Raw genomic sequence first — 26,470 nt, forward strand, 5'->3', positions numbered from 1 at the left:
GACATCAGAGGAGGAGTTGATCGACCAGACTCTGGTCGCAAGCAGACTCCGAGCATAGAAGGGGATCGTCCTTCATTGACTGGTGCAATTCACCCCACGGCAAGCGGTCCACCTGGCAAAAAGACCCTTAAACAAATGCGCATGTCCTAGTCACTTTTGGTGAGTAGGATTCCAATTTTTATTAAGGCGGAGCAAGTTTCAAGATTCATTGTTCAAGTGCAGAGGCACAGAAAGTTTTTTATTGGAATCATTGTGTTTTATAATGTATTTTTTATAATGTATTAAATTGCTCTCTTTATTTAAAATCCTTGTTGTCCCTGGGTAATGCACTATTGCAGTGTTGTCTGCATGTTTTGTCTTTTTTCTTGAGGTAATCAATCAAGAGAAGAACTCTGTCTACTATCCCATCCTTATCCTTGCCTCAGCGCCACAGGAGTTTTTTTCTTCTACGATACCAAGGGCCTCATGCAGAGAGCATAGAATTTTAAAAATGGCGAATTTCATAAAAAGTAGCTTTTTTGGAGAGTTTTATTCTCCATATGCAGAAAAGTGCGAATTCTGCTATGTTTAACATGGATGCGTGTGGCGAGTTTAAATTGGCGAGATGCGCGCTTCAGAAACGTGTAAAAACAAATTCGCGCCTTTTTTTTCCCCTTTACTATAGGCGGCGAGCGCCATCTTGCCATATTTTCATGGCGCGGCAAAAATGCGAGAATCGCGCCTTTTTTTGGCGCGAACAGCCGCTACTTGCCGTTCGCACCTCTCTGCATTCGGAGAGTTTTAAAAATGGCGCGATGGAGGTTCTCGCCAGCCGCGAGGCGAGTTTTAAACATAGAAATAAAAAAATGGCGCGTTTTTCGCAACTCGCCATTTTATGCCGTTTTCTGAGGGAAATTGAACAAAAAATGGCGAGTTTTGAAATAACGATGCTCTCTGCATGAGGCCCCAAGTCTGGTTAGGAGATACCAGATTAACTTCTTTGGGCAGCTCCAGGACTACCTTTTGGACTTTATATCACAGGTTTCTAAATTATCATTGTTTGCATGAGCGCTATTTTGCACCTATATTTCCACCACAAAGGAATATAGATGCATCTTGCCTAATTATTCCCAGTGGTAACACAACATATCCTGTTGTAACGCAGAATATCAAAGTGTTTCCATGGGATTCAATGGCAGTGATGGTGCCCCTATCCCACCAGTGGGGACAATGAAGGCTGATACTTCTGTATATATACTCTTGCCAATGTACAATAAAGATACATTTTTGCCCTCAAAAGATATACAGGTAGTCCTCGTTTTACAACGCTTCGTTTTACAACGAATGGCTTATCCAACGCTATGCAATGCATACCTATGTTCATTTTTACAATGCCAAAACGGCTTATCCAATGCTCTTACGACGCTTTGCAACGTTGTTTATGTGTATATAATATATATATTATACTATATTATACTATATAATATATTATATTTTTATATTATATATAATGTTATATTATATATATAATACATATATGCACTATATAATTTATGTGTGTGCTGCATATCTTATTGTCTGTGTAAAATATTTGGTGTATTTTAGTGTTAAAAATGCCTTTAGGAACGGAACCTTTCATTAAAACAGTGTTCCTATGGGAAAACGTGTTTCGCTTTACAACATTTCGCTATCCAACGCCATTTTGAGTAACACATTGTGTCGGATAACCGAGGACTGCCTGTATTGAAAATTAGGCAACTAATGCACGGGGGCCTAACGTCACAGGTCATAGAATCCTGAACGCAGATCTTTGTTCAGAATCTAATGGAAGAGTCACCATAATCCTAAATCTTGTGTATATGTTTGTCAGTGACTTACCTGGACATGAGTCCTCAGCATCACAGAGCGTGGTCACCAGCAAGAATACTGTGATTGCTGAAGTCCACATGATAGTTGTCGGTTGTTTGGTCCCTTCTTTCCAGCAGCACGTTCACTGGATTGTTGTTTGAGCAGAGAACAGACGAGCTTATCAAGAAATATTTATAACTCCTCCTTATCTAAATTCCTCCCTGTCTTTTCATATCTATGAAGACTGTTGCACAATTTCTACACAAAATATTCTCTGTCCCTCTTTTGTTTTTCTCATCATTATAACACTTTCATAGTTTTCTACCGTTTAAGACGACCTCACCCTGGTATTTATAGTTTTGTTTTGATGCAGTCTTTGCCACAAAGATCCCCAGCCACAGGGAGGTGGTGACATAACTTTAGTAACGCCTTTTTTGTTCCGTGTAACCCATGTCTTTCTCCCAGGAGCGTGTCATTATTGGACCTTATACTACTTATGAATCTGAAGTATCTGGGTTCCATGTGGTCACAGTGCTACTACATTGCCTTGACCAGGTATCTTCTAACACAGCGGTGCGCAAACTGGGGGTGCGACCCCCAGTGGGGGGCGCGAGACTGCCGGCGGGGGGGCGCGGGGTTTACAGAGGCCCCGCGCGCTTCCCGAAGGCACTTAAATTAAGTGCCGGGGGAGCTGCATGGCCTCTGTAAACCTTTACTTACCTAGGCTCCGGCGGCTTCCTTCCTGCGTCGCCATGGCAGCGCGTAATCAAAATGATGCTGCGTCATGACGCCGGAGCGCAGGTAAGTGGGGGTTAGGGGGGGGGCGCGGGAGTGAGGGGACCGCTGGCAGGGGGGCGCAGGGAAAAAAGTTTGCGCCCCCCTGTTCTAACAGATGGGCAAGGCTCTGCCTTCTTTTGTAGGAGGGCCTTAGATTAGGGGTTCTCAAACATTTCAGTGTTAATAATCATGTGGATGAGCCCCACACTTATCTCGGTACATCAATATATTTCTGTATATATTGTGACAAACGCCACCCTAGCGTAGCGCTGACGTCTGTCTGGGCTCTTCCCGACACGGTCTTCTAGGGTTATTCAGAGAAACACATGGCATTATAGTGCGTAACTCAGGCTTCTGCCTGTTTTATTTCGTCCCGGTAGGGGACTGCAGCTTTAACAAATACTCATTGGAGGCACTCAGCTATTAACCTTCAGCAGTTTGTTCTTATATTAGTGACATAATATGTCATACGGCCTGTCACGTTAAGAAAACGAAATCATAAAAGTAAAGCCTACCCTTTTTAGGGAAACTCACTACACAGCAGCATAAGCCTTTCTGATTGTTGAGTAGATATTGTAGTTAGAGGAAGCACACAGGAGACTTATGTTGAGTTCAAATTTCTATTGTATTAATGCATCAGAGCAGGCATACATATAGTAACGTTTCTGGACAACCCTGTCCTTTCTGCAGACCATACACCAGATCCTTCCTCTACCTCCAATATCTACTCATACTTACGTGGATCCAGCTTTGAGACACCGGGGTCAACAGAGTGTGAGCACCAAGGAGAAAAACATTATTAATATATTTTTTATAAGCAATAGTGTGCCACTCTCACATACTCCCTTTCATCCTTTCTAATTGTTGCTGGAAAGCTAACCTGGTTCCCAGCTTAAATAACACACTCCCGTTTAGGGTTACCATATACTCAATAATATCCACAGTCTTTAGGCACAGAAATATACATTGAGTTCTTATCTGATAGATAGGAACAGCGTCTCAATAGTCCAGGCAATTCTTCCGGGTACTGTGATAGGTCGTCCTCCCCGAACTGGATACAGGGGAGCGGCGATACCCCCAGCCTCCAGTAGAGAGAGTGAAGCAGCAAACCTAGCTGCCATAAATACCTGTTCCTTAATTAGGAGCGCAAGTGAGGGGAATTAGAACCACTCTAAACTCTGACCTGGACATTCCATCCACCAGCCTCAGTAAATGTGAAGCTGTGGAATGGATCCTTTAACACTATTTCTGCACTTTCTGATCTAAATCGGACAGACAGCTGCTTAATATCCTGGGACCATGTCACAATATGTACAACATATTAAAATACTAGACATAGATGTAAAAATTAAGTCATTAGCACTTTTCCACGAACTGCAATAAAATCTGTGTGAATTTAGTCATTATCTAATAGTTTCAGGGGCCGCAGTTTGAAAACTCCTGCTCTGGATAATAATAGCTGCATCCGGATAGCAGGAGGACTAACTATTTTACTTCCCTGTAATATATATATCAATCAGACAACAGACTCACAATGGACACACATTAGGTACTAATCATCAAAGTGCTACCAATCCTAATGTTCATCCCCTGAAACATTGATTTTTCCTGCACCATGCTGCTGATAAGAATACATGATATAATATAGTAAGCAACTTTGATGCGCAGAACTGAACGAGTGTGCATTGGGATAGACTTTATGGAACATGCGAATGGATGAACCCTAAAGTGCCTTACTGCTTAGCACCTTTTAGCACACAAGGGCTCAGATCCACAGAAGGGTGCTAAACTTTAGCACGCCTCATTTCCTATTCATGGAACTAGATTTCCACCACATTTATTTTCAGTTTTAATTTCATTCAAGATATCTATCTTTTGTAAAGGATTAATTGCAGGGGGGGGGGAGGTTGGGGGGTGGGGGTGGGGGATGGTTTCAGGATCTCATAATCAAACAGTGCAAAAAAGAAAGATTTAATTTGTTTTATTCAAAACCACATACATGTGTTTCTCAACCTTATTTTCCCACAGTTAACATCAAATTTATGCGGCACCCCTGAGTTTATCAATAGTTCATTAAGCTGCCTGAAAGTGATTGAAACTGAAATAAACAATTAAAACTATTTCATTTGCCACTACATAGTTAATTAGTGCATAATTTACTACTTGAATGGAAGTTAATGCGGTGTCATAGTCACACCCCTGGCTAAGAAACATTCCTATAGAATAAACAAATATACAGAGCGCACCAGAGACCAGGAAAACAGCTGATTATAAATTCAACAAAAAGTATGTGCACACTTACAATGTAGAATGCATTAGTGAGTGTTTAATCGATCGCCAGAAAATGGAATCTTAGAGAGTGTTGCCAGTGTTCCCCACAGTGCTGTGCGCGGGGGTCTTCCTGTGTGGGGTGGGATCACAGCACTTCCTGTGAGATCTCTCACGGGATATATACGCCCACCAAGTTCTGGTGAACTACGCAACAGGGTGTGGTGCAACATAACCTCAATGTGTTTCACACATCCGTGCTTCATCAGGGGTGGTCGTTCACAACATGGATCTCATCTTTATATACCCGTTTAGGCCAATCAAATAAATCTATTGTGTGGCCAGTGTGTAACAACAATCGTCAAAGGGATTTAACCCCAAGCAAGAACTTAAGTTGTAAAGCATATGAATATAAACAATACGGTATAATACAACATAGAATTGAGAGAGATCTTACAGGAAGTGCTGTGACCTCCCCACACACAGGAAGACTCCAGCACGTGGAACCCTGTGGAGGACACTGACCACTGTCTCTGGGATTCCATTTTTGGCGATCATTTGTATACTCACTAATGTATTCCAAATTGTAAGTGTGCATATACTTTTTATTGAATATATAATCGGCCTTTATACTGATCTCTGGTTCGCTCTGTGTATCTCTTTATTCTGTCTCCGGAGATCTCCAGTGTGCGGTGTCTGCGGGAGCTTCCGAGTGCTCCAACACAGCAGTTGAAAGGAAAACAAGTTGGTATCATATATTTTGGAAGCACGAGCGCGGTCTTCTTCCGTATCGCTCCTATAGAATAGTTTGGAGGGGACTTCAGACACGATCACAAACAGAGCCGCATTTCAGTGAGGACTGAATATATACGTATTATCCTTAATCCATCCAAAAGACCACTGATGTCATATTAAAGCCCATACGTATCTTCCAGTGCTACAAGGTGTTTTATGGCAGAATACTGCTTAGTAAACACGGCCCTAGAACTATAAAATGAATAATCAAGCTCTTTTTAAAGTTGCTGTTACCGTGTCACTAATGAGACAATGGTGTGCCTAGGAGTTAGGTTACCACACACAGTACTATGGTAGGGAGACTCTAAGCCCTTTGCATAATTATTACCTAGTGTCTCAAGCAATGAAAGCTTTTAATTCCCTATGATTTTCATGGATATCAATAAATTGGTAATTGTATAATGATTACAGTAATAATACAGTATCTATGAAGCTATTACATATACAAAATGCTAGAAGTTAAAGGGCTAAGGATTCTCAGCAGTTTTCTTGGCTGCCTAGGGGATGCCTCTGGCCTGTCTGTGTTGTGAGTCTACACTCCATTAAACTGGCCTAAACTTCATTTCTGTTACTTTGTACGAGTATTGGTTTCCTTTGCCAGTGACCCACATAACTCCGTTCGCGTAGCTGCTGTGCGGCCCCCTCAGATACAGTCCGTTCAGGTTGGATTGATGGCAGGATCCGTACCACCAGGCAGCTTTAAAAACTTCTGCACAGTTAGTGTCGTGTATATCATTGTCCTTGTCCTTAGTTGTGAAAGGGCGGTCTTTATGGTAACTGAGAGAGTCTCCTGCACAGAACAGAATATCAAATGCCATGAGCAAAGCTTTGCTAGATTAAAGCAGAAAACTGTTCAGTTTGATTATTATTCGTTTTACATTGTTTGGTCTCATTCTCCTGGGGCAGGATCATAGCTATCTTACCATCGGGAGCTTTTTTGGTCCAGCAGATTATTTATGACATTTAGGGGCCTATTCTATAAGTCTCAATAACCCACTTAGAGGCCTTTTCGGCCAAAATTCGTACTGTTATTCAGTAAGCCTCGATAAGTGGGCGATAAAGGCATGAATTGCCAGTTTGGCTACCGTCCAAAACCAATCGCCGGGTGAGCGGCGATAAGCCACTTATCACCAGGTTCTGAAACTCGTGCAATTCTAGTAGCCTTCTAGTAGTTTATCGAGGCAAACCGCGACTCTAGAATGGCAATTTTCTCCCAAAATCTTCACACCACGAAACGTTGGTGTGAGGCTGGGGAGAAGCAGCTGAGAGGCGGCGAGAGAGGATTTAGAAAAAAATATGCATTTTCCCTTCCCCCGACTGATGCCAGGGGTCTCCGGAGCTGATATATATTAATATCAGCACCGGAGACCCCCGGCATGAATCAGATGTAATAAAAATGCATTTACAGGCAACTTCATTACCAGTGGCTAACCGCCAAGGTGATGAAGGGGTTAACTACCGGTGCCATGTTTATTGTGGGAAGCGGGGGTGGGTGAAGGTATTTGGCCGTTGGTGGGTGTTTAGGCCTTGCGGGGGGATAGGGAGTGGTTTGCGGGTGGAGTTAACCCCTTCATTACCATAGTGGTCAATACCGCTAAGGTTATGAAGGGGTTAACCCCTCCTGCTCCCCACCCCGGTAGGTATAAACACCCCCCACGGGCCAAATGCCACCTTCACACCCCCCCGCTACCCACAACCAACAATCAAAAACACAACACTAATACCCACCTCCTCTACCCTCAACAATCCCCCCCCCCCAACACATACAGTAATGTGCAAAATTACTATTATCCAGATTTGGATAATAGCTCATTTGCCCATTATAAAATCAAACATTAACCAGCACAAATAAAGTAAATAAAACTTCTACGTACCCCTGCCATGATGAAGGGGGTCCTAGTCACCGTACTTCAGGTTCATGTCCTCCGTCGGCAGCAAGAGTACAAGAAAAAATACAATCTAATTGTCCCTAATCCCTTAATGACCGTAGTGGTTAATAAGCGCTAAAGTAATTAAGGGGTTAACCCCCATCCCCTGCTACTCACCCGGGAGGCCTAACAACCCACCCTGGGACCACCATACCCACCCTCTTGCCATGGATATATGGGCATGATAAACTGCTATAGCAGTCAATGGGCAACCTAATAAAAAAGCATGAAGGCCAAAAATACACAATAATAAAAGATATACACAAGAACCTAAACACCCCAACAATAAAATAAATAAAAAGCCTAATAGTACGCATCAATAAAATTAATCACTAAAACAGCAAAATAATTAAAATTATGTTATTCCAAAACATAAGAATACAATTAAATAAACAGCTATCCACGCAATTCAAGAAATAAAAGCACTAGCCAACAAAACAATTAATTTAAACCACTAACAATCCTGAAATGTACTAAAAACAAGCCATCCAAATTCCAAACAATTTCATCCAAACAATAAACAGAAATAGAAAAAATAACCAATTGAAAACAAGCATTTGCCAAAAAATGCATTGTCTGTCACTGTATTTATCTGCACCCTAAAGGGGAACAGATTAATACATTATCAGTAAGAATCGGCAAGGCAAAACCTAAAAATAAATAAATACAATAAAAAACCTGAAAAAAGACAATTACATACATTGGATATTTATTTTCTTACCTTTAGAAGTCTTCACCATCCGAATCCCGGCGTATCAGGAACCTCTCGACCCGCGAAGTCATCCACTGCAATCCGACTCCATCCTCCTTGAAGATCAGCATCAAATACCAAAATCTTCTCTCTTTCACCGTCTTCTATAATCATTTTCTTCTATCTTCCTTCAATGAAAACCCCATGTTAAATCCAAAATGGATGTTGCCACGTTGAGATCTTCCGCTACAATGAGACGTAAAGGCCTTATATAGGGCCTGCGATGTTACATTTTATGGTCAGATGGTACAGTTCAAATCTGATTGGACGCTGTATCATGTGACAGTCTTTTTTTCTTAGGATGTGATGTCATCTCCAAGGGAGGTACGTCACATCCTTAAAACCACATGGCCGATATCACATGGTATTACAGCCAATGGGATTGAAGACAATCCCATTGGTTCCTGTACCAAGTGATGTCACATCCTTTTTAACAAATGAAACATCACATGATACAGGAACCAATGGGATTGTCTTCAATCCCATTGGCTGTAATGATACAGCGTCTAATCGGATTGGAGCTGTACATCTGACCCTAAAATGTGACATTGCAGGCCCTATATAAGGCCTGTACGTCTCATTGTAGCAGAAGATCTCGACGTGGCAACATTCGTTTTGGATTTAACATGGGGTTTGGAGTGAAGGAAGATAGAAGATAGAAGAAAAGGATTATAGAAGATAGGAGACGGTGAAAGAAGAAGAAAGAAAGAAGATTGTGGTACTTGATGCTGATCTTCATGGAGGATGGAGTCGAATTGCTGTGGATGACGTCGCGGGTCAAGAGTTTCCTGATATGCCGGGATTCGGAGGGTGAAGACTTCTAAAGGTAAGATAAATATTTAATGTATGTAATTATCTTTTTTCAGGTTTTTTATTGTATTTAATTTGTATGTTTTTGCTTGCCCATTGACTGATAACGTGTTAATCTGTACCCCTTTAGGGTACAGATAAATACAGTGACAGCCAATGCATTTTTTTGCAAATGCTTGTTTTCAATTGGTTATTTTTTTCTATATCTGTTTATTGTTTGGATGAAATTGTTTGGAATTTGGATGGCTTGTTTTTAGTACATTTTAGGATTGGTTAGCGGTTTAAATTAATTAATTGTTTGTTGGCTAGTGCTTTTATTTCATGAATTGCTTGTATAGCTGTTTATTTAATTGTATTCTTATGTTTTGGAATAATAGAATTTTAATTATTTTTGCTGTTTTAGTGATACATTTTTTATTGATGTGTACTATTAGGCTTTTTATTTATTTTATTGTTGGGTTGTTTACGTTCTTGTGTATATCTTGTGTATTTTGGGCCTTCATGCTTTTTCATTAGGGTGACCTTTGACTGCTATAGTGGCTTATCATGCCCACATTATATGGGTATGATGTACCACTGTGCGAATCCATGGCTAGATGGTGGATATAGTGGCCCTTGGGTGGATGGTTAGGCCTCCCGGGTGGGTAGTGGGGGGAGTTTGGTTTAACCCTTTAATTACTATAGCGGTTATAATCGCTAAGGTGATTAAGGGGTATGGGGCAATTAGATTGTATTTTTTCATATAATCTTGCAGGCAACGGAGGACATGGACCTGTAGTATGCTTACGACGATGCCCTTCATGATGGCAGGGGTAAGTAGAAAGTGTTATTTACTTTATTTATGCTGGTTGGCTAATGTTTGATTTTAGAATGGGCAAATGCACTATTATCCATATCTGATAGAGGAGGTGGGTAGTAGGGTTGTTGTGTGTATTTTTGTTTGTTGTGGATAGAGGGATTGGGTGAAGGGGGTAGTAGTCCCAAGGATGGATGTTTAGGCCTACCGGGTGGTAGCGGGACTACATTATCATAGCAGTCCCACCACTATGGTAGTGAAGGGGTTAAATCCTCCCGCAATCTTCCAGCCAGGCCTAACCACACACCCTGGGACTACTACCACCTTCATCCACCCCCTCTGCCCCCAATAAACAGGCTATTGAGGTTAAACCACTTCATTGGCTTAGCGGCTTGCCGCTAAGGCAGGGGTACACAAGGTTTTGGAGCTGCGCCCCCCGTGCGACAGCCTCAGAGCTCGCGCCCCCCTTCTCTGTGATCCGGCGTCAAGTGACGCAGTGGGTCATGTAACGTCACCCCGCAGCGTCATTTGCCGCGTCTTACCATGGCGAAACGTACATTACATGACCCGCGGTGTCATGTGATGCCGCGTTGCCATGGCGATGCGTCCAGTAGACTACAGAACCCTGGTAAGTTGAGGTTGCAGAGGCCTCACGCGAACCCTCGGCATTTAAGTTAAATGCCTCAGAGAAGAGTGTGGGACCGCTGCACCCTCCGCGCCCCCCAACAAAATCCCACCCAGTTTGCGCACCCCTGTTCTAAGGTAATGAAGCTGTTTTAATAATTTTATTAAAATCTTGCGATCGCTGGCGAGATATGCGCAGGCCAGATAGCTGCAGGTCGCCGGGTTAGCTCTTTTTAGGGAGGCGAACATCACACCGCTGGCTACTCACCAGTTTTGGGCATTTTGCTTTCGCAGGTATTTGAGGTTTCTGAATACCGTGATGGCAACATTAAAAAAACTTGCAGCGTAACTGGACGAGCTTTTTTTTTAAAATGAAAGCTACTAGAATAGACCCCTAAGTCATTTCCGGGAGCTTAAAATGGCCACTAACAGGAAGCTGCCTGTGAGCCAATCAGGACCTGTGACCGATGAGACCACTGTTTCTGATTCAATAATAGGCAGGATGTGTGATCGTACTTGGGGATATGAAGGTCATTCCTATTTATTTATGCACTTAATATTTTTGGATTAATTTTGAAACGACTGCCTGCCTCACTATTTTATAGCATACATATAGAATTAATCTTTTAAAAATATGGTCCAAAAAGCTTTGATCTTTTACCGTTAAACAGTTATACACTGTCTATTATTGCCTTTGTGACATTCTGCACCATTTCCTTTCCCCTGGGAAAGAGACTTGCAATGCTGCCTACTTACTCTTTTCATTATTAGGGACATGGCTTATTGACAGGGCAATATACATGTGTTTTTCATTAATACTGATAGCCTTCCCACTATGTCTGTACAGTAAATGTGGGATGAAAACTTGCAGGTGTAATATTCTTTCTATGATAAAACTGATATAGTTTGTGAGATTCAGCGTTACCTGCGCTGCCACCAGTAAAATTCCTGAGTATCAGCTTGTAGTTCTCCAGCTCTCCAGAAATTCCAAAGGCGTCATAGGCAGCAAAAGTCTTGTTGTTATCAAAATCTGTGAGATCAATCCGGAGCTGAAAGGTTCCTGAAGGGTTTAACATAGGTGACAAATTGAGATCTCCCTGCAGAAGCATTTAACAGAGATGCCTATGTTAGCAAATGTCTTTCTTACACAAATTACCTACATGTAGTGATATAGGGAGAAAGAGGGGAAAAAACCTAGAGAATTGAAAAGAGAACAATCTCCTCTGGGTTTAAAAGGTAAATAATGAATGGCAGAAGTTGCTACTTATTCATCTTGCTAACATTGTCCTTTGCAGGTATACAGATCACCCAGTGATTTCTGCATACATCTATATTACTTACACTTATTTATGATGTAAAGGATCCCATGAAGTTTTATCACAGAAAGATTCATCTGACCTCAACTTAGGGTTGTACAATTATTTAGTTAAAGGTTCTGGTAGTCTTATTTGTCTTAGAGACGCTCAACATGAGAGTTGTTTAAAGATGAAATTATATTGTATAGAGGTTAAGGATATCCCTGCCTGGGCATAGGTGGCTCAATCATTGGCTCATTAACTGAGCCACTGATTGAGCCATCTGTGCTGAAGCAGTGTGTAATTAATATGGCACAAATGGGATTATGTATTTTAATCAATCTGGCAAACGAGAGATTAACAGTGGATACAAATTGTCCTACAAACATAAGAATCGTTTTTATGGCCTGTTAAACTCTTGATCAGACCTCTGATTTATAGTCTTCCAGGTAAGGGGAGCTCTGGTAAATCACGTGATGGTGTATATGAAAATAAAAAAAATGCAAATAATGGTGTAGCCAGTAATAAAGTGTGATACAATCTAAAAATAAATGTGTTGGTCTCATATTTCCATGTTGCTATTGCTCTAGTGATTAATACCTTCTCGGCCCGTTTTTACATATATGACCTAATTTCTTACTTCATCATGTGTGATATCTTTTTGCGCCGAATGCATTGTTTTCTATATATAAATCTCTCTCTCCTTGTTCAGCTCACAGGTGTGCTAAGGAGTCTCTCTTCCTGTCCCAAAGACAGGCTTTTTCTAACACTTCTAATCAGCCAGGTGCTGGTCAATTAACCAGCACACTGCTGGATTAGAGGCAAGTTTTTTGAACAGGGACCCTTGTTACAGTGTCCTTTACTTTTGGGATCAAGAGTGACGTGCGTGTTCGTGCTTTGGTAATCTTCATCCCCCTCCTCATAGAAGATTTGCTGTATCCTCTCGCTTCAAAGCGAGACTTCATCTCTTGTGCCCTAAGATTAAATGTTAGGTCAGTAGAGCAGTTCCTCTTGCGTCTTAAAAATTCTCCAACAGGCACTCCCTTTATTTGGTGGTTGGGATGAGCACTGGATGCATGGAGTATCGAGTTGGTGGCCGTAGCGGTAAATATCCGTCCCAATACTCGGGCACGGGTCTCCAGGTTGTTCCTACTCGGGCTCCTAGTCATCGGACTCTGTACTATTAAGGAGATTTTCCGTGGGAGCTAAGTATCCTCTGCACTGACTGCATCCCATTTCAATGTGAAGTTCAGACAGGACACTGATTTTTACACTGCTGCAGCTTACCAGCACCGTCCCTTTTCAGCCCTCAATATCATATGCACATTACACTGTTTTTCTATTTTACAGCATATATTTTTCAGCTATTCTGCATTGCCTGTTAGTTATTATTACAGCAGGATCTAGACATAGTGCTGTCCTTTTCTACTGTATAGCAACAGCTTGTGTGTGCATATTCATGCTGTAGCAGGTTTTGTTATGGGTCTTTGCCTTAGCTAGGTCTTGGTATCAACATTCTCAATTGAGTAGCTTTTTCCTTGCTGACCGGCCGGTCTACAGAAGGGAGGCTTTATTTTGAGCCTCACCATTCTGATATTATGTGTCATTTGATTATTATTTTGCTTATAAATTTCTGGCTTTAGCTTTGGTTCCCACTGTTATTACAGGTTGCATGTGCCTGTTTTTCCCTACTTTTTGAGGTGTGAGAGAGGGATGTTATCATGTTTGCATATGATGTGTCTTTAATAAATGTGTTATACTTGTTTACACCAGAGTGCTTTACGTGGGATGCTTTCTTTCTATTTTTGTTTTCATATATGCTTTATCCCCAGCACCGTCAGTATCCTATTGTTATTATTTCTTTATAGGCGATTCTACTGATTTTGGTTTCTTTATATTTAGTCTGTTGCAGGCTTGTTTGTGTGTGTATATATAGATATAGATTAAAGATGTATATTGTAATTGAGTAATGGTAAATATTAACTAATTTAAAGTACCTTGCGAAGGAGAAAGGCGAGACAGCTAGTTGGCTGTGTGTATTAACCCTGGTTGCGTATCTAAATCATATGCTCACAAGTATGCCATTTGTGACAGATGGAATATTGGGACTGATTTAGGGGTAATATTGTTCATTTGAGGGTCCATGCATTGAGAAAAATGAATCAGCTGGATAGCTGTGTGTATTAACCCATGTCCCATATACAGGTCACGTGTTCACAGGTGTGCTGTACGTGACATAGGGATATCCTTAAAACCTAACATGTTGGTGGCCCTTGGGGGCTGGAGTTTCTTACCCCTGCACTACAGTGTTACAGCAAAACACATTATACAAAAACAGACATCTGTGTTATCTCTCCTTTATATTGCATGTCTTGGAAGAGCCATTGTATAGACTCTAGAGCTTGACACACAATTTACTGGTCTGCCACACATTGCTTTGCAAAGCAGTTCTAACTTTTCTTTATCCGTCAAAGACTGCAGTAAAAGTTGAAGATATACCGGTAGAAGAATTTGACAAAACCACTCAAACGCCATCTTACCTGAAGATGTTAAACTGTGAATATTATCGTTCCCCAGCCAGAACTCGCTCAGTTGGCTGCCAAACCCTCTCTTGTATGAATTCCAGTCTCTGAAAAAATCCACAGAACCGTCCCATCGTCTCTGGAAAACCTGCAAGGGGAAACGTCACTGAGCCGTCAGTAAGGCCTGTATATGGAGAAGGTTTTTAGCACATTACATGCATGTTACAGCTGCTGTCAGCTACTATATCTACTATGAATATTGTTCAAGGGTGAATAGGAATGTTATGGGACCATAATACAGGGTATGTTTTTATTACAAAGAGAACAGCAGATAACGACTACCAGGGGATGTCATTATTAAAGGGGCGTTGTTTCTAAGTCACTATAACTGTGATATAAATCCTCTCGTGGGAATGGGCATGTTAGGGTTAAAATGAAATGCTCTGAATTATTACTAAGTAAAGGGTCACATCAGGGGTGAGAGGAGATGATCTGAAATGTTACCAGATGAAAGGATTCACTGATGCTGTGATTTTCTCTTATAAGTATGTGGTTTTGTAATATACAAATAATAGGATTGCTGTCCAGAGACAAAACACAGAACACACTTTTTTTAACAGAAGGAATTATTTGCAATCTCCTCTGACTTACAATCCATCCTCCCCCGGCAGTATCCATGTCACAAAGCACGGTCAGAGGCTTCTTGCCATCAGGGTATATTGTGTACCAGCCACTCAGAAATGATCCTTGATTCAGCAGTTCCTTACAGTTCCTAGCAGCTAGATGAGAAAGATACTGTAGGTATCATGGTCAATTTAGGCTTCATAGATAGCCATCCTGCGTCCTGAATGCATGTAATGTTTCGTCTTGAGATTATAAATCGGCTGCTACCAGGAGAGGGATATATGCCACTGTGTTTTATATGACCAAAAGTGGCACTTTTTTGCTATGGGACAGCTGAACCAAAAACTCATTGGTCTCTTTTTATAACCTTCATTTAGATGCCTCTATATGCTTTACAAAGATGTTTAAAGGACAGAAAACATATATTTTTGTTGTTCCTTTCCCACATTTGCAATATGAGTATTTCTGAGAAACACTGTATTTATTGAGGTTACTCCTGCATATATTGATTGCAACAGATAAATCCTTGATAGTAGAAGAACTGCTGTATGGTATATTAGAACCTTTAAGTAGATATCTTACTTTGCCAGTGTTTCATTGTTTATTTTAGTGAACATCCGCATGTACTGTATCTACTCCAGTCAGAGGACCAACCGGGAAATAGGGAGCAGAGAAGGGCACTTTGTTACTTTACACCGGGTTTCCATGTAAACAATCTCATACTAATTAGCACTAGAAATGATTTAGAGTGCTTATTCATCAATCCCAAAAATGTAATGAATAAAATGTCACTGGGATTAATTAATGTTAGTGATAGTAATGGAATAGGGTCTTTAACTAAAGCACAGTTGTGCCATCTTTTGTGCTTATTAATACATGCTGACCAGTAATTGTAATGGCACACATTACCCCACGTCGATGGGAGATAACGCCGTTACGGGGTGATAACTGTTCCAGCACTTTGAGTGGGAAGTGAAACCAAGTAAGCTTATTGAACCTAGGTGGAAATAATTTTTCAATGTTGTGATCTCACATCACGTGATTACAGCTTTCTGGAATTGAATTTGACCTGGAGAAACCATTAAACACATTCGTGGGTTTTCACTCACCATATAAAATCTCAGCTGCGCCTGGATCTCCTTTATCTCCTAATGAGTAAAAACACGAGTGAGTTTGTGAGTGCTGCACTGTGTTAGTGTTGCACCTGTTAGTGCTGCTTAATCTGGTTGCACTTTTCAAAAACAAATATAGTAATAAAGAATGTATTCTACCTATTGTTATTGCTTGTTTACTTAAAAGCTTGTGATGTTGTAATGTCTTCAATGAACAATGGGCATGATATCAGATATCTACTGTACTGTTCAAATACTTCCTGGGCAAGCTACCTGCCTATGTGAAGACACTCCTCACCCCTACCACATGCAGCACTTATCTGAGATCTGGTCTCAAGGTTAAGCAAAGTATCCGGCTGCTCCTCCTTCTCTTACCGGTGCACAACTGGAACAGTCTACCGGAGACTCTCACAGCTGCCACCAGTCTAAGTTCTTTCAAAACTAAAGATATCTCACATTTTAATCTGTTCTGTAACTGTTACATACGCCTATAATATATATTATCTTTAACTGTGAATGCAGTGTCTTGTATATAATGCATACCCTGTTCTTTTAATGTAACCATGTATTTGTCATCATAACCCTGTGCCCAGGACATACTTGAAAACGAGAGGTAACTAAATGTATTTCTTCCTGGTAAAACATTTTTATAAATAAACACTGTACTGTTGGAGCAGTGCAATCAATAAATAACCTGCAGCGTTAAATAGGTTACAAAGGGCATACAGTATGTAGCTATTCTAATACATAAGTCACTGTCTGTAACTTCCCGGAGGACGTGCTTCTCTGGAGCCCTCACCTTTTTGTCCTTGTATGCCTGCAGCGCCGGCTACTCCTGTTCCAAGAAACAAAATATAATACAGACATTAATGACTCTATAGGTTTGTGGGCCATTCGTTTATCAGCAGAAGGTCTATCCAGTGTTGCAAAGACTAATAAGGATCTGTAAAGAGGATTGACTTTAACTAGTAGGAGTAGTTACCATGTGACTCCTAGGAAGCTATGGGCCAGCTCTCCAAATGTGCTTCCTCGTGTTTTCTTTTAGATCCCTTATTTGGATTTCTTGAAGCTACATCACATGCCAGAAACTGTTCTGCACGTAACTTAGTGGAAATGTGAAACTGTTACCCATACTGTAGCTATTTATATAATCTCAGACCTGGGAAAATGTTTTGCTGCAGATGAAAGGGAGAGTAAAAATGGTGTGGGGAGTACTTGATATAGAACATTTTATCATGTGTTATTTAACATTGCCTATTCCAGGGGTGCTCAGCTCCAGTTTTTCAGGTTTCAGGTTTTCAGGATACCCCTGCTTTAGCACAGGTGGGTCAATCTACTGATTGAGCCACCTGTGCTGAAACATAGGTATATGCTAAGATGTGTGTATATAAAGATATATATACACATGTGTGTGTGTGTTGGTGGCCTTTGAGGACTGGAGTTGAGCACCCCTGGCCTATTGCTTCATAGAACAACCCCCAGACCACAAAACCACACAAGATGGGTGATCTATCAAAGTTGGCTTGTACAGTATAGAGGCGAGGTCTGGTACGTAGTAATAACTAATGTACCAGATTAAATGAATATCCCAATCTTCCCCTGTGTTAATCTCCTGTATTTTCCTGTGTGCTTCTCATCGTGGGTAAGAGGGTTGTCTCTTTTGTTCTCTCCAGTGTATAAATCATATAGTATGGGCTACAACTGACCTTTTTCCCCTGTTGGTCCTGCCTTTCCAGGGTCCCCTGTAGATCCCTTTTGTCCTGAAAAATAATATAAACTGTCAGATTGTACATTTTGTATGTAAGTATCCATCACTTTCTTTATACAGCCTCTGTTACATCAGAAGGTCTGTGTATGACGTAGCTAATTCCTGAGCAGACACAGAATTTAGGGTAATTGTTCGCCAATCGATCACAGGAGAACGGATCGATCGGCAACTTAGCTAATTGCTTATCATTGTGTTTTTTTTCTCTCGTATCCGCATTGATTCTGGAGATATGTAGATGTTGTAGCATGTGACATCCTTTAATATAATAGTGTGTACACAGCTTTCAAAACTAAAAGGTCTCTTCACACATATCAATGAAGAATTCTCTTCTAGGTCCATCGACATCTATGATGATGCCACATGTCTTGTGTGGGAGACACACTCACCGTTCTGTCCTGATGATCCAGGTTCTCCTTTTTGGCCAGGAGATCCTGGGGTCCCAGGACACCCTCTGAGGATGGTCAACTTGTCCGAGTCTCCAACCCTCAAAATCTTCACTTCTGTGGGCAGACACGAGCAGTGAGTGAGGAACAGAGGGTTAGAATCGATCAGAAGAGAAAGGAGGTGGGGGAAAAGGAAGTAGAAAGATGTACAAATAAGCACGATGAACATGAATAGGAAAAATAGAGGAGGCCTGAGCCTGCAATCCCTCAGAAAGGTTTCACTCGTCTCTAACCATTGCAGTCCCATTAATTATCTGAAGGCATTTCGTGTGGGGATCTTCCAGGGGACAGATTTGGATACCCACGGTCTACATTAAACTACATTATTTCCTTCAGGGAATGCAACCTGCAATACCAAGACCCACAAGCCTTTCCCAGATAATCTTTAGTTAAAGGGTCACTTTACCTGCCCACTATTGCAGCTGTGCTCAGAATCTACCATATGGCCTCTTGTAACCCTGAGAATTAGTTTAGAGCAGGGATGCGCAATCTTTTCCCCCTGCGCCCCACTGCCGGCTGTCCCCCACTCCTCGCACACTCCCTTATTACCTTGCCTCCAGTGTTCTGACATCACGTTGCCATGGAAACGCGATGTCACGTGGCGTCATTTGACGCCGTTGCCAGAAGCCTTCTGAGCCAAGTTAAGTGAAGTTAGAGGCCATCCCTGCTTGCCCGGCATTTTATTTAAATGCGTTCGGGAATAGCGCGGGGGCTTTGTAAACACCACGACCCTCGCAGAGAATCTCGCGCCCCCCAGTTTGCGCACCCCTGGTTTAGAGGATTGTGCAATGTTTAATGTGACTGACATTCTCTTAGGGTGTACAACTTAAATCTCAGTGTATCATTGCCAGACTTCTTCCTTGTAACCTCAGCAACTTACCTAATGACTTATCATTGTGTGTATTGTATTGATACACACATTAAAGGGAAAAATACAATTAAAATTAAAAAAAACCTGACAGATTGGACTGATGCTTTACAGTAAATGGGGAAAATCAACCTGCTGAAGTGGGACGACTCAACCCAGTCTCCACATAGAGAAATGGATGGGTATCTTCTTAGAGAGATAGTTAAAAAGAGAATCAATATCCATATTACACTTCACCGAATTGGCTGGGCTAATGTTTTTCTTAAGTCTAAAAACTATATTATGCTTTATCAATATTAGTAATTGTTATTAATTAATTAGTTAGTAATTGAGAAACTGCGAGTGTTTAAGACTAGAGCTGAGCTTTTAAATCCCTCATTACTGCAGATGTCCTGTGGGGAGGGGTTTTAGACTTCTACAGCTTTTAGTGAGGTTTTAAACTATTTATTATTCGGTGATCATCAAAGTTCAGTTTTCAATTTGTGGACACGGCACCCAGCCCAATGGTGTTCCCAACACCCCTGAAACATCTGTATCCTGATGGAAGAGTACACACGAGCTCCAGGTTGTGTTTTGCTTAATTGTTTTTTCCTTTCTGTCACACAAAGGAATATAGATGCATCTAGCCTCATTATTCCCAGTGGTAACACAACATATCCTGTTGTAACGCAGAATATCAAAGAGCTTCCATGGGATTCAATGGCAGTGATGGTGCCCATATCCCATCAGTGGGGACAATGAAGCCTGATACTTCTGTAAATATACTCTTGCCAATGTACAATAAAGATACATTTTTGCCCTCAAAACATATATTGTAAATTAGGCAACTGATTCACGGGGAACCAACGTGACAATTCATAGAATCCTGAACTCAGATCTTTGTTCAGAATCTATTGGAAGAGTCACCATAATACTAAGTCTTGTCTATGTGTTTATCAGTGACTTACCTGGACATGAGTCCTCAGCATTACAGAGCGTGGTCACCAGCAAGAATACGGTGATTGCTGAAGTCAACATGATAGTTGTCAGTTGTTTGGTCCCTTCTTTCCTTCACCTCCTTCACTGGATTGTTGTTTGAGCAGAGAACAGACACGTTTATCAAGAAATGTTGATAACTCCTCCCTATATAAACTCCTCCCTATATAAACTCCTCCCCTGTCTTTTCATATCTATGAAGACTATTGCACAATTTCTACACAAAATATTCTCTGTCCCTCTTTTGTTTTTCTCATCAATATAACACTTTCATAGTTTCCCACCGTTTAAGACGACCTCACCTTGGTATTTATATTTTTGTTTTGATGCAGTCTTTGCCACAAAGATCCCCAGCCACAGGGAGGTGGTGACATAACTTTAGTAATGCATTTTTTGTACTGTGTAACCCATGTCTTTCTCCCAGGAGCGTGTCATTATTGGACCCTATACTACTCCTGGATCTGAAGTATCTGGGTTCCATGTGGTCACAGTGCTACTACATTGCCTTTACCAGGTATCTTCTAAAAATCTAACAGGTGGGCAACGCTCTGCCTTAATTGAAGGAGGGTGTAGGAGGACATGTGCAGAAGTACACAATGGAGACTGTTGTAAGGTGAAATCATAACAAGGCTTTATTGTGCCTGTCGCTTAAAACACAGCAAAAAAAACCAACATAAGCGAAATAGTGAGCCAAACAAAGAAAACCTATCTCTGCTTTGGAGACTATCTACACATGTAGCTCAGCCCTCTCTGACTGGGTTGGTTAGCTAGGCTCCTTTCCAGCCCCAAATCATGGAGACATTTATCAATACACAGACCTAGATAATAGTCTTATATTAAAAAGTCTTATCTGTTAGCTGGGCAGCTGTAGGGGAAGCTTCTCTGCTCTCCTGGATCCGCACCCTTGTGTGCACAGAAAATGTCAGGCTCCAGGTTAGAATCTTGTCCTCTTTGTCTTGTGGTCAGCTTGTCGCTCAAGACATCTGCCCTTTCTTGGTTTGGAGGGAAAATCTTCTCTGTCCCTGGTTGCTACCTTTTCTTCAGGGTTTGTCAGCATTCAGGTTTAGAAGTTTCCCCTGTGTCTTGACAGCAGCTCTGCTGTTTCTTCTGGCAGGGCTCAAGACAAGTGTCTCCAAGTTCAGCTCAGGTGTCAGCTAAGGAGTCTCACTTCCTGTCTCAAAAGACAGGCTTTTCTAAGCAATCAGGCAGGTGGTGTTAGTTAATTGCCTACCAGCAGTTAACCACCACACTGCTGGATTAGAGCACATTTGTGAACAGGGATAAGTTCCCTGTTACATACCTCCCCTGTTTGTGGGAAGCTCGGGCTTACCACGGCCAAAGCCCATCCTTCCACTCTCATTCGAGATCTTTCTGTGACTCGAATGAGAGTGGATGGAGGAAGAGAACCCTCTCCCACTGGGATTGGAGCCCTTTCTCCAGTTTATTTTTGTCTCCTCCCGAAGGTGCATGAGATCAGCACTCCTCAGTCGCTCGAGGAGGACTTTTTCCAAGTAAAGTCTTTTTACAGAGAGCTTCCTCAGCTAAGGATTCTTCTGGCTTTGATTCTGCACTCCTACCTCTGTTTGTTGCCTGTTGGGCAGCTGTAGGTTTGGCTAGTGCTTTCTTAGGTGGCTCAAACTTCATAATCTTGTTTTGAAGGTGCGTGGAGTCTCCAACTCTCACTGTACCCTTGTCCTCACGGGCATTAGTTACTGTGGGATACTGGTTCTTGGGCAGAGCCAATACCTTTTTCCGTATTGGAGGAATCTGTAAGTTACTGGTCTGCAGAGTCTCAACCTGTTTGAGTGCGTCTTGCAATTCTCTTCTCAGGGAATTTATCTGCGTACTTTGCTTTCTCTGAGCTTGCTTCCACATTTTTATTGCATTGTGAAGCACTATGAACTTCTTTGCTTGGGCCACAGTTACTTGTTTTAGTTTCTGGACCTTCTTGTGCTCCCTTTTGTGCCAGGTCACCTGGGTTGCCGATGCTTTGGCGACGCTCAGGGTAGCCTTCAGTTTCTCATGCTGCTTTGAGGGGACATACTGGGTAATCAGACGTTCCTGCAGCACTTGAATTTCTTTAACAGCCTGCAGATTGTCTTCCTGCAGAGTTCGCTGCTTCTCCTCGGCCTTCTCGAGGTGCGTACGCAGACCTTGCAGTTGGTTCTGCAGTCGGTGCTCTGCTTCAAACTTCTCACCTTCCAAAAGTCTATTTATTTCTTTAAGCTTGTGCAGCTTTTCATTTTTTTCCTTGATGTCGTTTGTCAAATTAAAATTTTCTTCTTTGAGTTTTAATTTTTTTCTTTGTAATCTTAAATTTTCTCCTTTTTCAGTCTATGTACTATTCAGGGCCTTCTTGCAGTCCTCCTTCCATTTAAGCACATCTGCTTTGAGAATGTCAGTCTCCTGGCGTGAGACTTCCTTCTCTAGGTTGAGGGTCTGAAGCTCCTTCTGAGAGACTTTGAGATCTGTCTTAAGATTGACAATCATTTATTTAGATATGTCCAGCTCTTCAGTGAGACTGTGTAGTTCCTTTCTGGAAACTTCCAGATCTGTGCGGCAGCTGTTAGTCTCATGATGTGAGGCATCCAGTGCTCTGCGGAGTGTCTGAAACTCTTTCTGAGATACGTCCACCTCTGTCCAGACATTGTTGACCTCCTGTTGTGAGGCATTAAGCTCTACGCGAAGAGTGTGAACCTCTTGCTGAAAGACTGTCATCTGCTTTAGTGCCTCCTCATACTTCCGCTTCAGCTGAGTCATCATTGTATCAGATTGGCTCTGCTTTTCATCCATGGCGGAAATAGTAGCATTTGCAGTATCTAGCTCAGTCTTGAAATCGTCCAATTCTGTCCTGGCTGCAGAGTACATTGCGAGCACATGTTCCTGTAGCTTCACGTTATTTTTCAGTAGCTCCGCGTAACCATCTTTCTTTTGTTTCAATTGTTCACGGAGTATATCACAGTCATGCCTGGCATTTTTCAGGGCATCCTCAGGGCAGGTCAAGGGATCGACACTCACTGGTTCTGGCTCCGCTTCCCTGGGATGGTTGGTTGAGGGTTCCTCACTGTTGGCACCGGACAGACACTTCTTTGGGGTACACGACTTCTGCCTTGGGTCCTCTGGATATTCGGTTAACCGCGGGACGAATTCTCCATTTTCTCTAGGCTGCAGGGCAACTCGGCCCCCCTTTTCCTCCACAGGATCTGCGGACATGTCTGTTCCTTCCACGGTAAGTGAAGAACCGCTTTTCTTTTTCTGCCTTTTTGATTTGGATGACACCGTCCCTTCAGGGATACTGGGGTCTCCATCTTCATTTGAAATTTTAGCAGCGTCACTGGATCCACCCGGTTTTTCTTGCAACTGTAATAGCTGACGGAAATATTCGGTGATCCACTGCTCCCGCTCTTTCTCCTGCTGATCATATTCGTCATCAAAGGGAGCGGTCTTTTCGGTTCGTGCCGAGTTCAGGCACCCCCACCATTCTTGGGGTGTTTTGGGGGTGTGACTCGGTTCGTGTTCCCCGTAAGAGATGTCTTTCTCTTTATTGGACTGGAAGGGCCACTCTTCCGTGGGGTAGGGTTCATTACAGGAACGCTGCATCTTGTCCTCCATTTTTAGGCTATCAGGTGTAATTTTCTTCCTGACCTCAGGAGGCGCTATTGCAGCTGTTGCCACTGTATTTGCTAGAACCCCCAATTGTGGTAGTGCTACAGGTGGGCATATTTTGCTTGTAGAGGTCGTAGCTCTCACAGGCATCTCTGTAGACTTTTCTTTCTTGGGTAAGTTTTACAATATCAGCAGTACTGTGCATGAATTTTCTCTTATCAGGTATACAAGATGTGCAGTTGCTAGGTAAAAACGTCTATTTGCTTTATACCATTTACTTGCTAGGTGCAATCCCTCCGCTTCAGCAACAGAATTTGGTTTTCTGCTTGAGTTCAGTAATTTTCAGTCTCATCTTTGGGTATTATGGCATCCACACTTCACACTTTGTGTGTCTGTTTTGCTCCCAAGATACATAGGTAGACTTATTTACTTGCAGAAAAAAAAACATTCTTTGCAGTGGAATATTTCTTTCACTCCCGGCAGGGGGACTCAACACTTAGCAATTGGCTTTGGAATACCTTTTACACAGTTCAGCAATTACTTTTTCCCCGGTAGGGCAATTTTACACTCTGCATTTGTTTGCTAAAAATTCCCCTGCTTCAGCACAGTCATGTATCAATTTTCACACTTTTCTGCATATACTCCATTCACAGCTGATAGCCCTATGCGGTGTGGCAACCTTTATTAGCAAAATCAGTACCGCTCGTGGGTCACCATCTGTATTCACTGCTTCAGCTAAACTTTTGAAAACAACAAACACCTATCCCTTTTTAAGGGCTGACTCACTTCTTGAACCCTGACTATGGCTGGAAGGCAAAACCCCTATTTCAATGACCATATTACACTTTGTGATAGGCAAATAAGGTTTAGCTGCTTCAGCAGTCTCTCTCCTCTTGGGATTGGGGTAAAGAGTCCTTCTGTAGTTTTGTAGGTTCCAGTGCAGTGTAAGTTTCCTGCCTGGGTGTGTATCCCTTTAATTCTGATCTCTGCTGCAGGTGAATCTTTGTTTTTGTTGCTCAGGTTTGTTTGCAAGACTGTATGCAGGCAAAAGCACAAAAAAAAATTCCACAGGCAATCTCCAGGCCACATCTCATCCCAAATTTCTGGCACCATATTAGGAGGACATGTGCAGAGGTACACAATGGAGACTGTTGTAAGGTGAAATCATAACAAGGCTTTATTGTGCCTGTCGCTTAAAACACAGCAAAAAAAGCAACATAAGCGAAATAGTGAGCCAAACAAAGAAAACATCTCTCTGCTTTGGAGACTATCTACACATGTAGCTCAGCCCTCTCTGACTGGGTTGGTTAGCTAGGCTCTTTTCCAGCCCCAAATCATGGAGACATTTATCAATACACAGACCTAGATAATAGTCTTATATGAAAAAGTCTTATCTGTTAGCTGGGCAGCTGTAGGGGAAGCTTCTCTGCTCTCCTGGATCCGCACCCTTGTGTGCACAGAAAATGTCAGGCTCCAGGTTAGAATCTTGTCCTCTTTGTCTTGTGGTCAGCTTGTCGCTCAAGACATCTGCCCTTCGTTGGTTTGGAGGGAAAATCTTCTCTGTCCCTGGTTGCTACCTTTTCTTCAGGGTTTGTCAGCATTCAGGTTTAGAAGTTTCCCCTGTGTCTTGAAAGCAGCTCTGCTGTTTCTTCTGGCAGGGCTCAAGACAAGTGACTCCAAGTTCAGCTCAGGTGTCAGCTAAGGAGTCTCACTTCCTGTCTCAAAAGACAGGCTTTTCTAAGCAATCAGGCAGGTGGTGTTAGTTAATTGCCTACCAGCAGTTAACCACCACACTGCTCGATTAGAGGCACATTTGTGAACAGGGATACGTCCCCTGTTACAGAGGGCCATAGATTAGGGGTTCTCAAACATTTCAGTGTCAATAATCATGTGGATGAGCCCCACACTTATCTCTGTACATCAATATATTTCTGCATATATTGTGACGTCTGCCTGGGCTTATTCAGAGAAACACAAGGATAACACGTAGCATTATAGTGCGTAACTCAGGCTTCTACATGTTTTATTTCGTCCCCGTAGGGGACTGCAGCTTTAACAAATACTCATTGTACGCACTCAGCCATTAACCTTCAGCAGTTTGTTCTTATATTAATGACACAATATTTCATACAGCCTGTCACTTTAAGAAAAAGAAATCATAAAAGTAATGCCTACACCTTTTAGGAAAACAAACTACACAGCAGCAAAAGCCTTTCTAATTGTTGAGTAGATATTGGAGGTAGAGGAAGCAAACAGGAGCCTTATGTTGAGTTCAAACAAATTTCTATTGTATTAATGCATCAGAGCAGGCATACATATAGTAACGTTTCTGGATAACCCTGTCCTTTCTTCAGACCACACACAAGATGCTTCCTCTACCTCCAATATCTACTCATATTTACGTATCTCCAGCTTTGCGATGCCGGGGTCAACAGAGGGTGAGCACCAAGGAGAAAAACATTAATATATTTTTATAAGCAATAGTGGGCCACTCTCACATAGTCCCTTTCATCCTTTCTAAGACTAAGCTTATAGTGCAGGCGACGCGACGGTCAGGCGACGGTCGCTGGATAATCAAATAGAGATGACTTCCAGCGATTGCGACCAATCCGTCGCGTCGCGCCTACTATAAGCACACGCGACGGCGGCAATGCATTTGTTTTGCCGCGACGTCGCATCGC

General features: G+C 42.1%; 2 protein-coding genes across 2 annotated transcripts in view; both read right to left on the reverse strand.

Annotated features, from left to right (window-relative positions):
- LOC142472176 (ficolin-1-like) overlaps positions 1-2,010 on the reverse strand; it is a 31,878-nt gene extending 29,868 nt beyond the window's left edge. Inside the window, exon 1 of the mRNA XM_075579036.1 lies at positions 1,858-2,010. Within this exon, the coding sequence (XP_075435151.1) occupies positions 1,858-1,927 (70 nt within the window). The 5' untranslated portion in view covers positions 1,928-2,010. The remainder of the gene's footprint in view (positions 1-1,857) is intronic.
- A 2,560-nt stretch (positions 2,011-4,570) lies between these two features.
- On the reverse strand, positions 4,571-20,377 carry LOC142472174 (ficolin-1-B-like). Its single transcript, XM_075579035.1, has 9 exons — positions 20,156-20,377; positions 18,284-18,397; positions 17,836-17,889; positions 16,929-16,964; positions 16,127-16,165; positions 15,045-15,172; positions 14,412-14,541; positions 11,502-11,636; positions 4,571-6,457 (listed from the first exon to the last, which is right to left on the reverse strand). The coding sequence occupies exons 1-9, from the start codon at positions 20,223-20,225 to the stop codon at positions 6,210-6,212; spliced, it is 954 nt and encodes a 317-aa protein (XP_075435150.1). The 5' UTR covers positions 20,226-20,377; the 3' UTR covers positions 4,571-6,209.
- Between the last annotated feature and the right edge of the window lie 6,093 nt (positions 20,378-26,470).

Source organism: Ascaphus truei, chromosome 21 (assembly GCF_040206685.1).
Source record: "Ascaphus truei isolate aAscTru1 chromosome 21, aAscTru1.hap1, whole genome shotgun sequence".
NCBI lineage: Eukaryota > Metazoa > Chordata > Amphibia > Anura > Ascaphidae > Ascaphus > Ascaphus truei.

Bases quoted from the DNA above. Each gene is read 5' to 3' on its own strand.
- LOC142472174 (XM_075579035.1), bottom strand. From the start codon at position 20,225: ATGTTGACTTCAGCAATCACCGTATTCTTGCTGGTGACCACGCTCTGT. The intron at 17,890-18,283 runs GTGAGTGTGTCT...ATTATTTTTCAG, and splicing joins TGGATCATCAGGACAGAACG to GACAAAAGGGATCTACAGGG. The intron at 15,173-16,126 runs GTGAGTGAAAAC...TTTCTCATCTAG, and splicing joins CGCAGCTGAGATTTTATATG to CTGCTAGGAACTGTAAGGAA.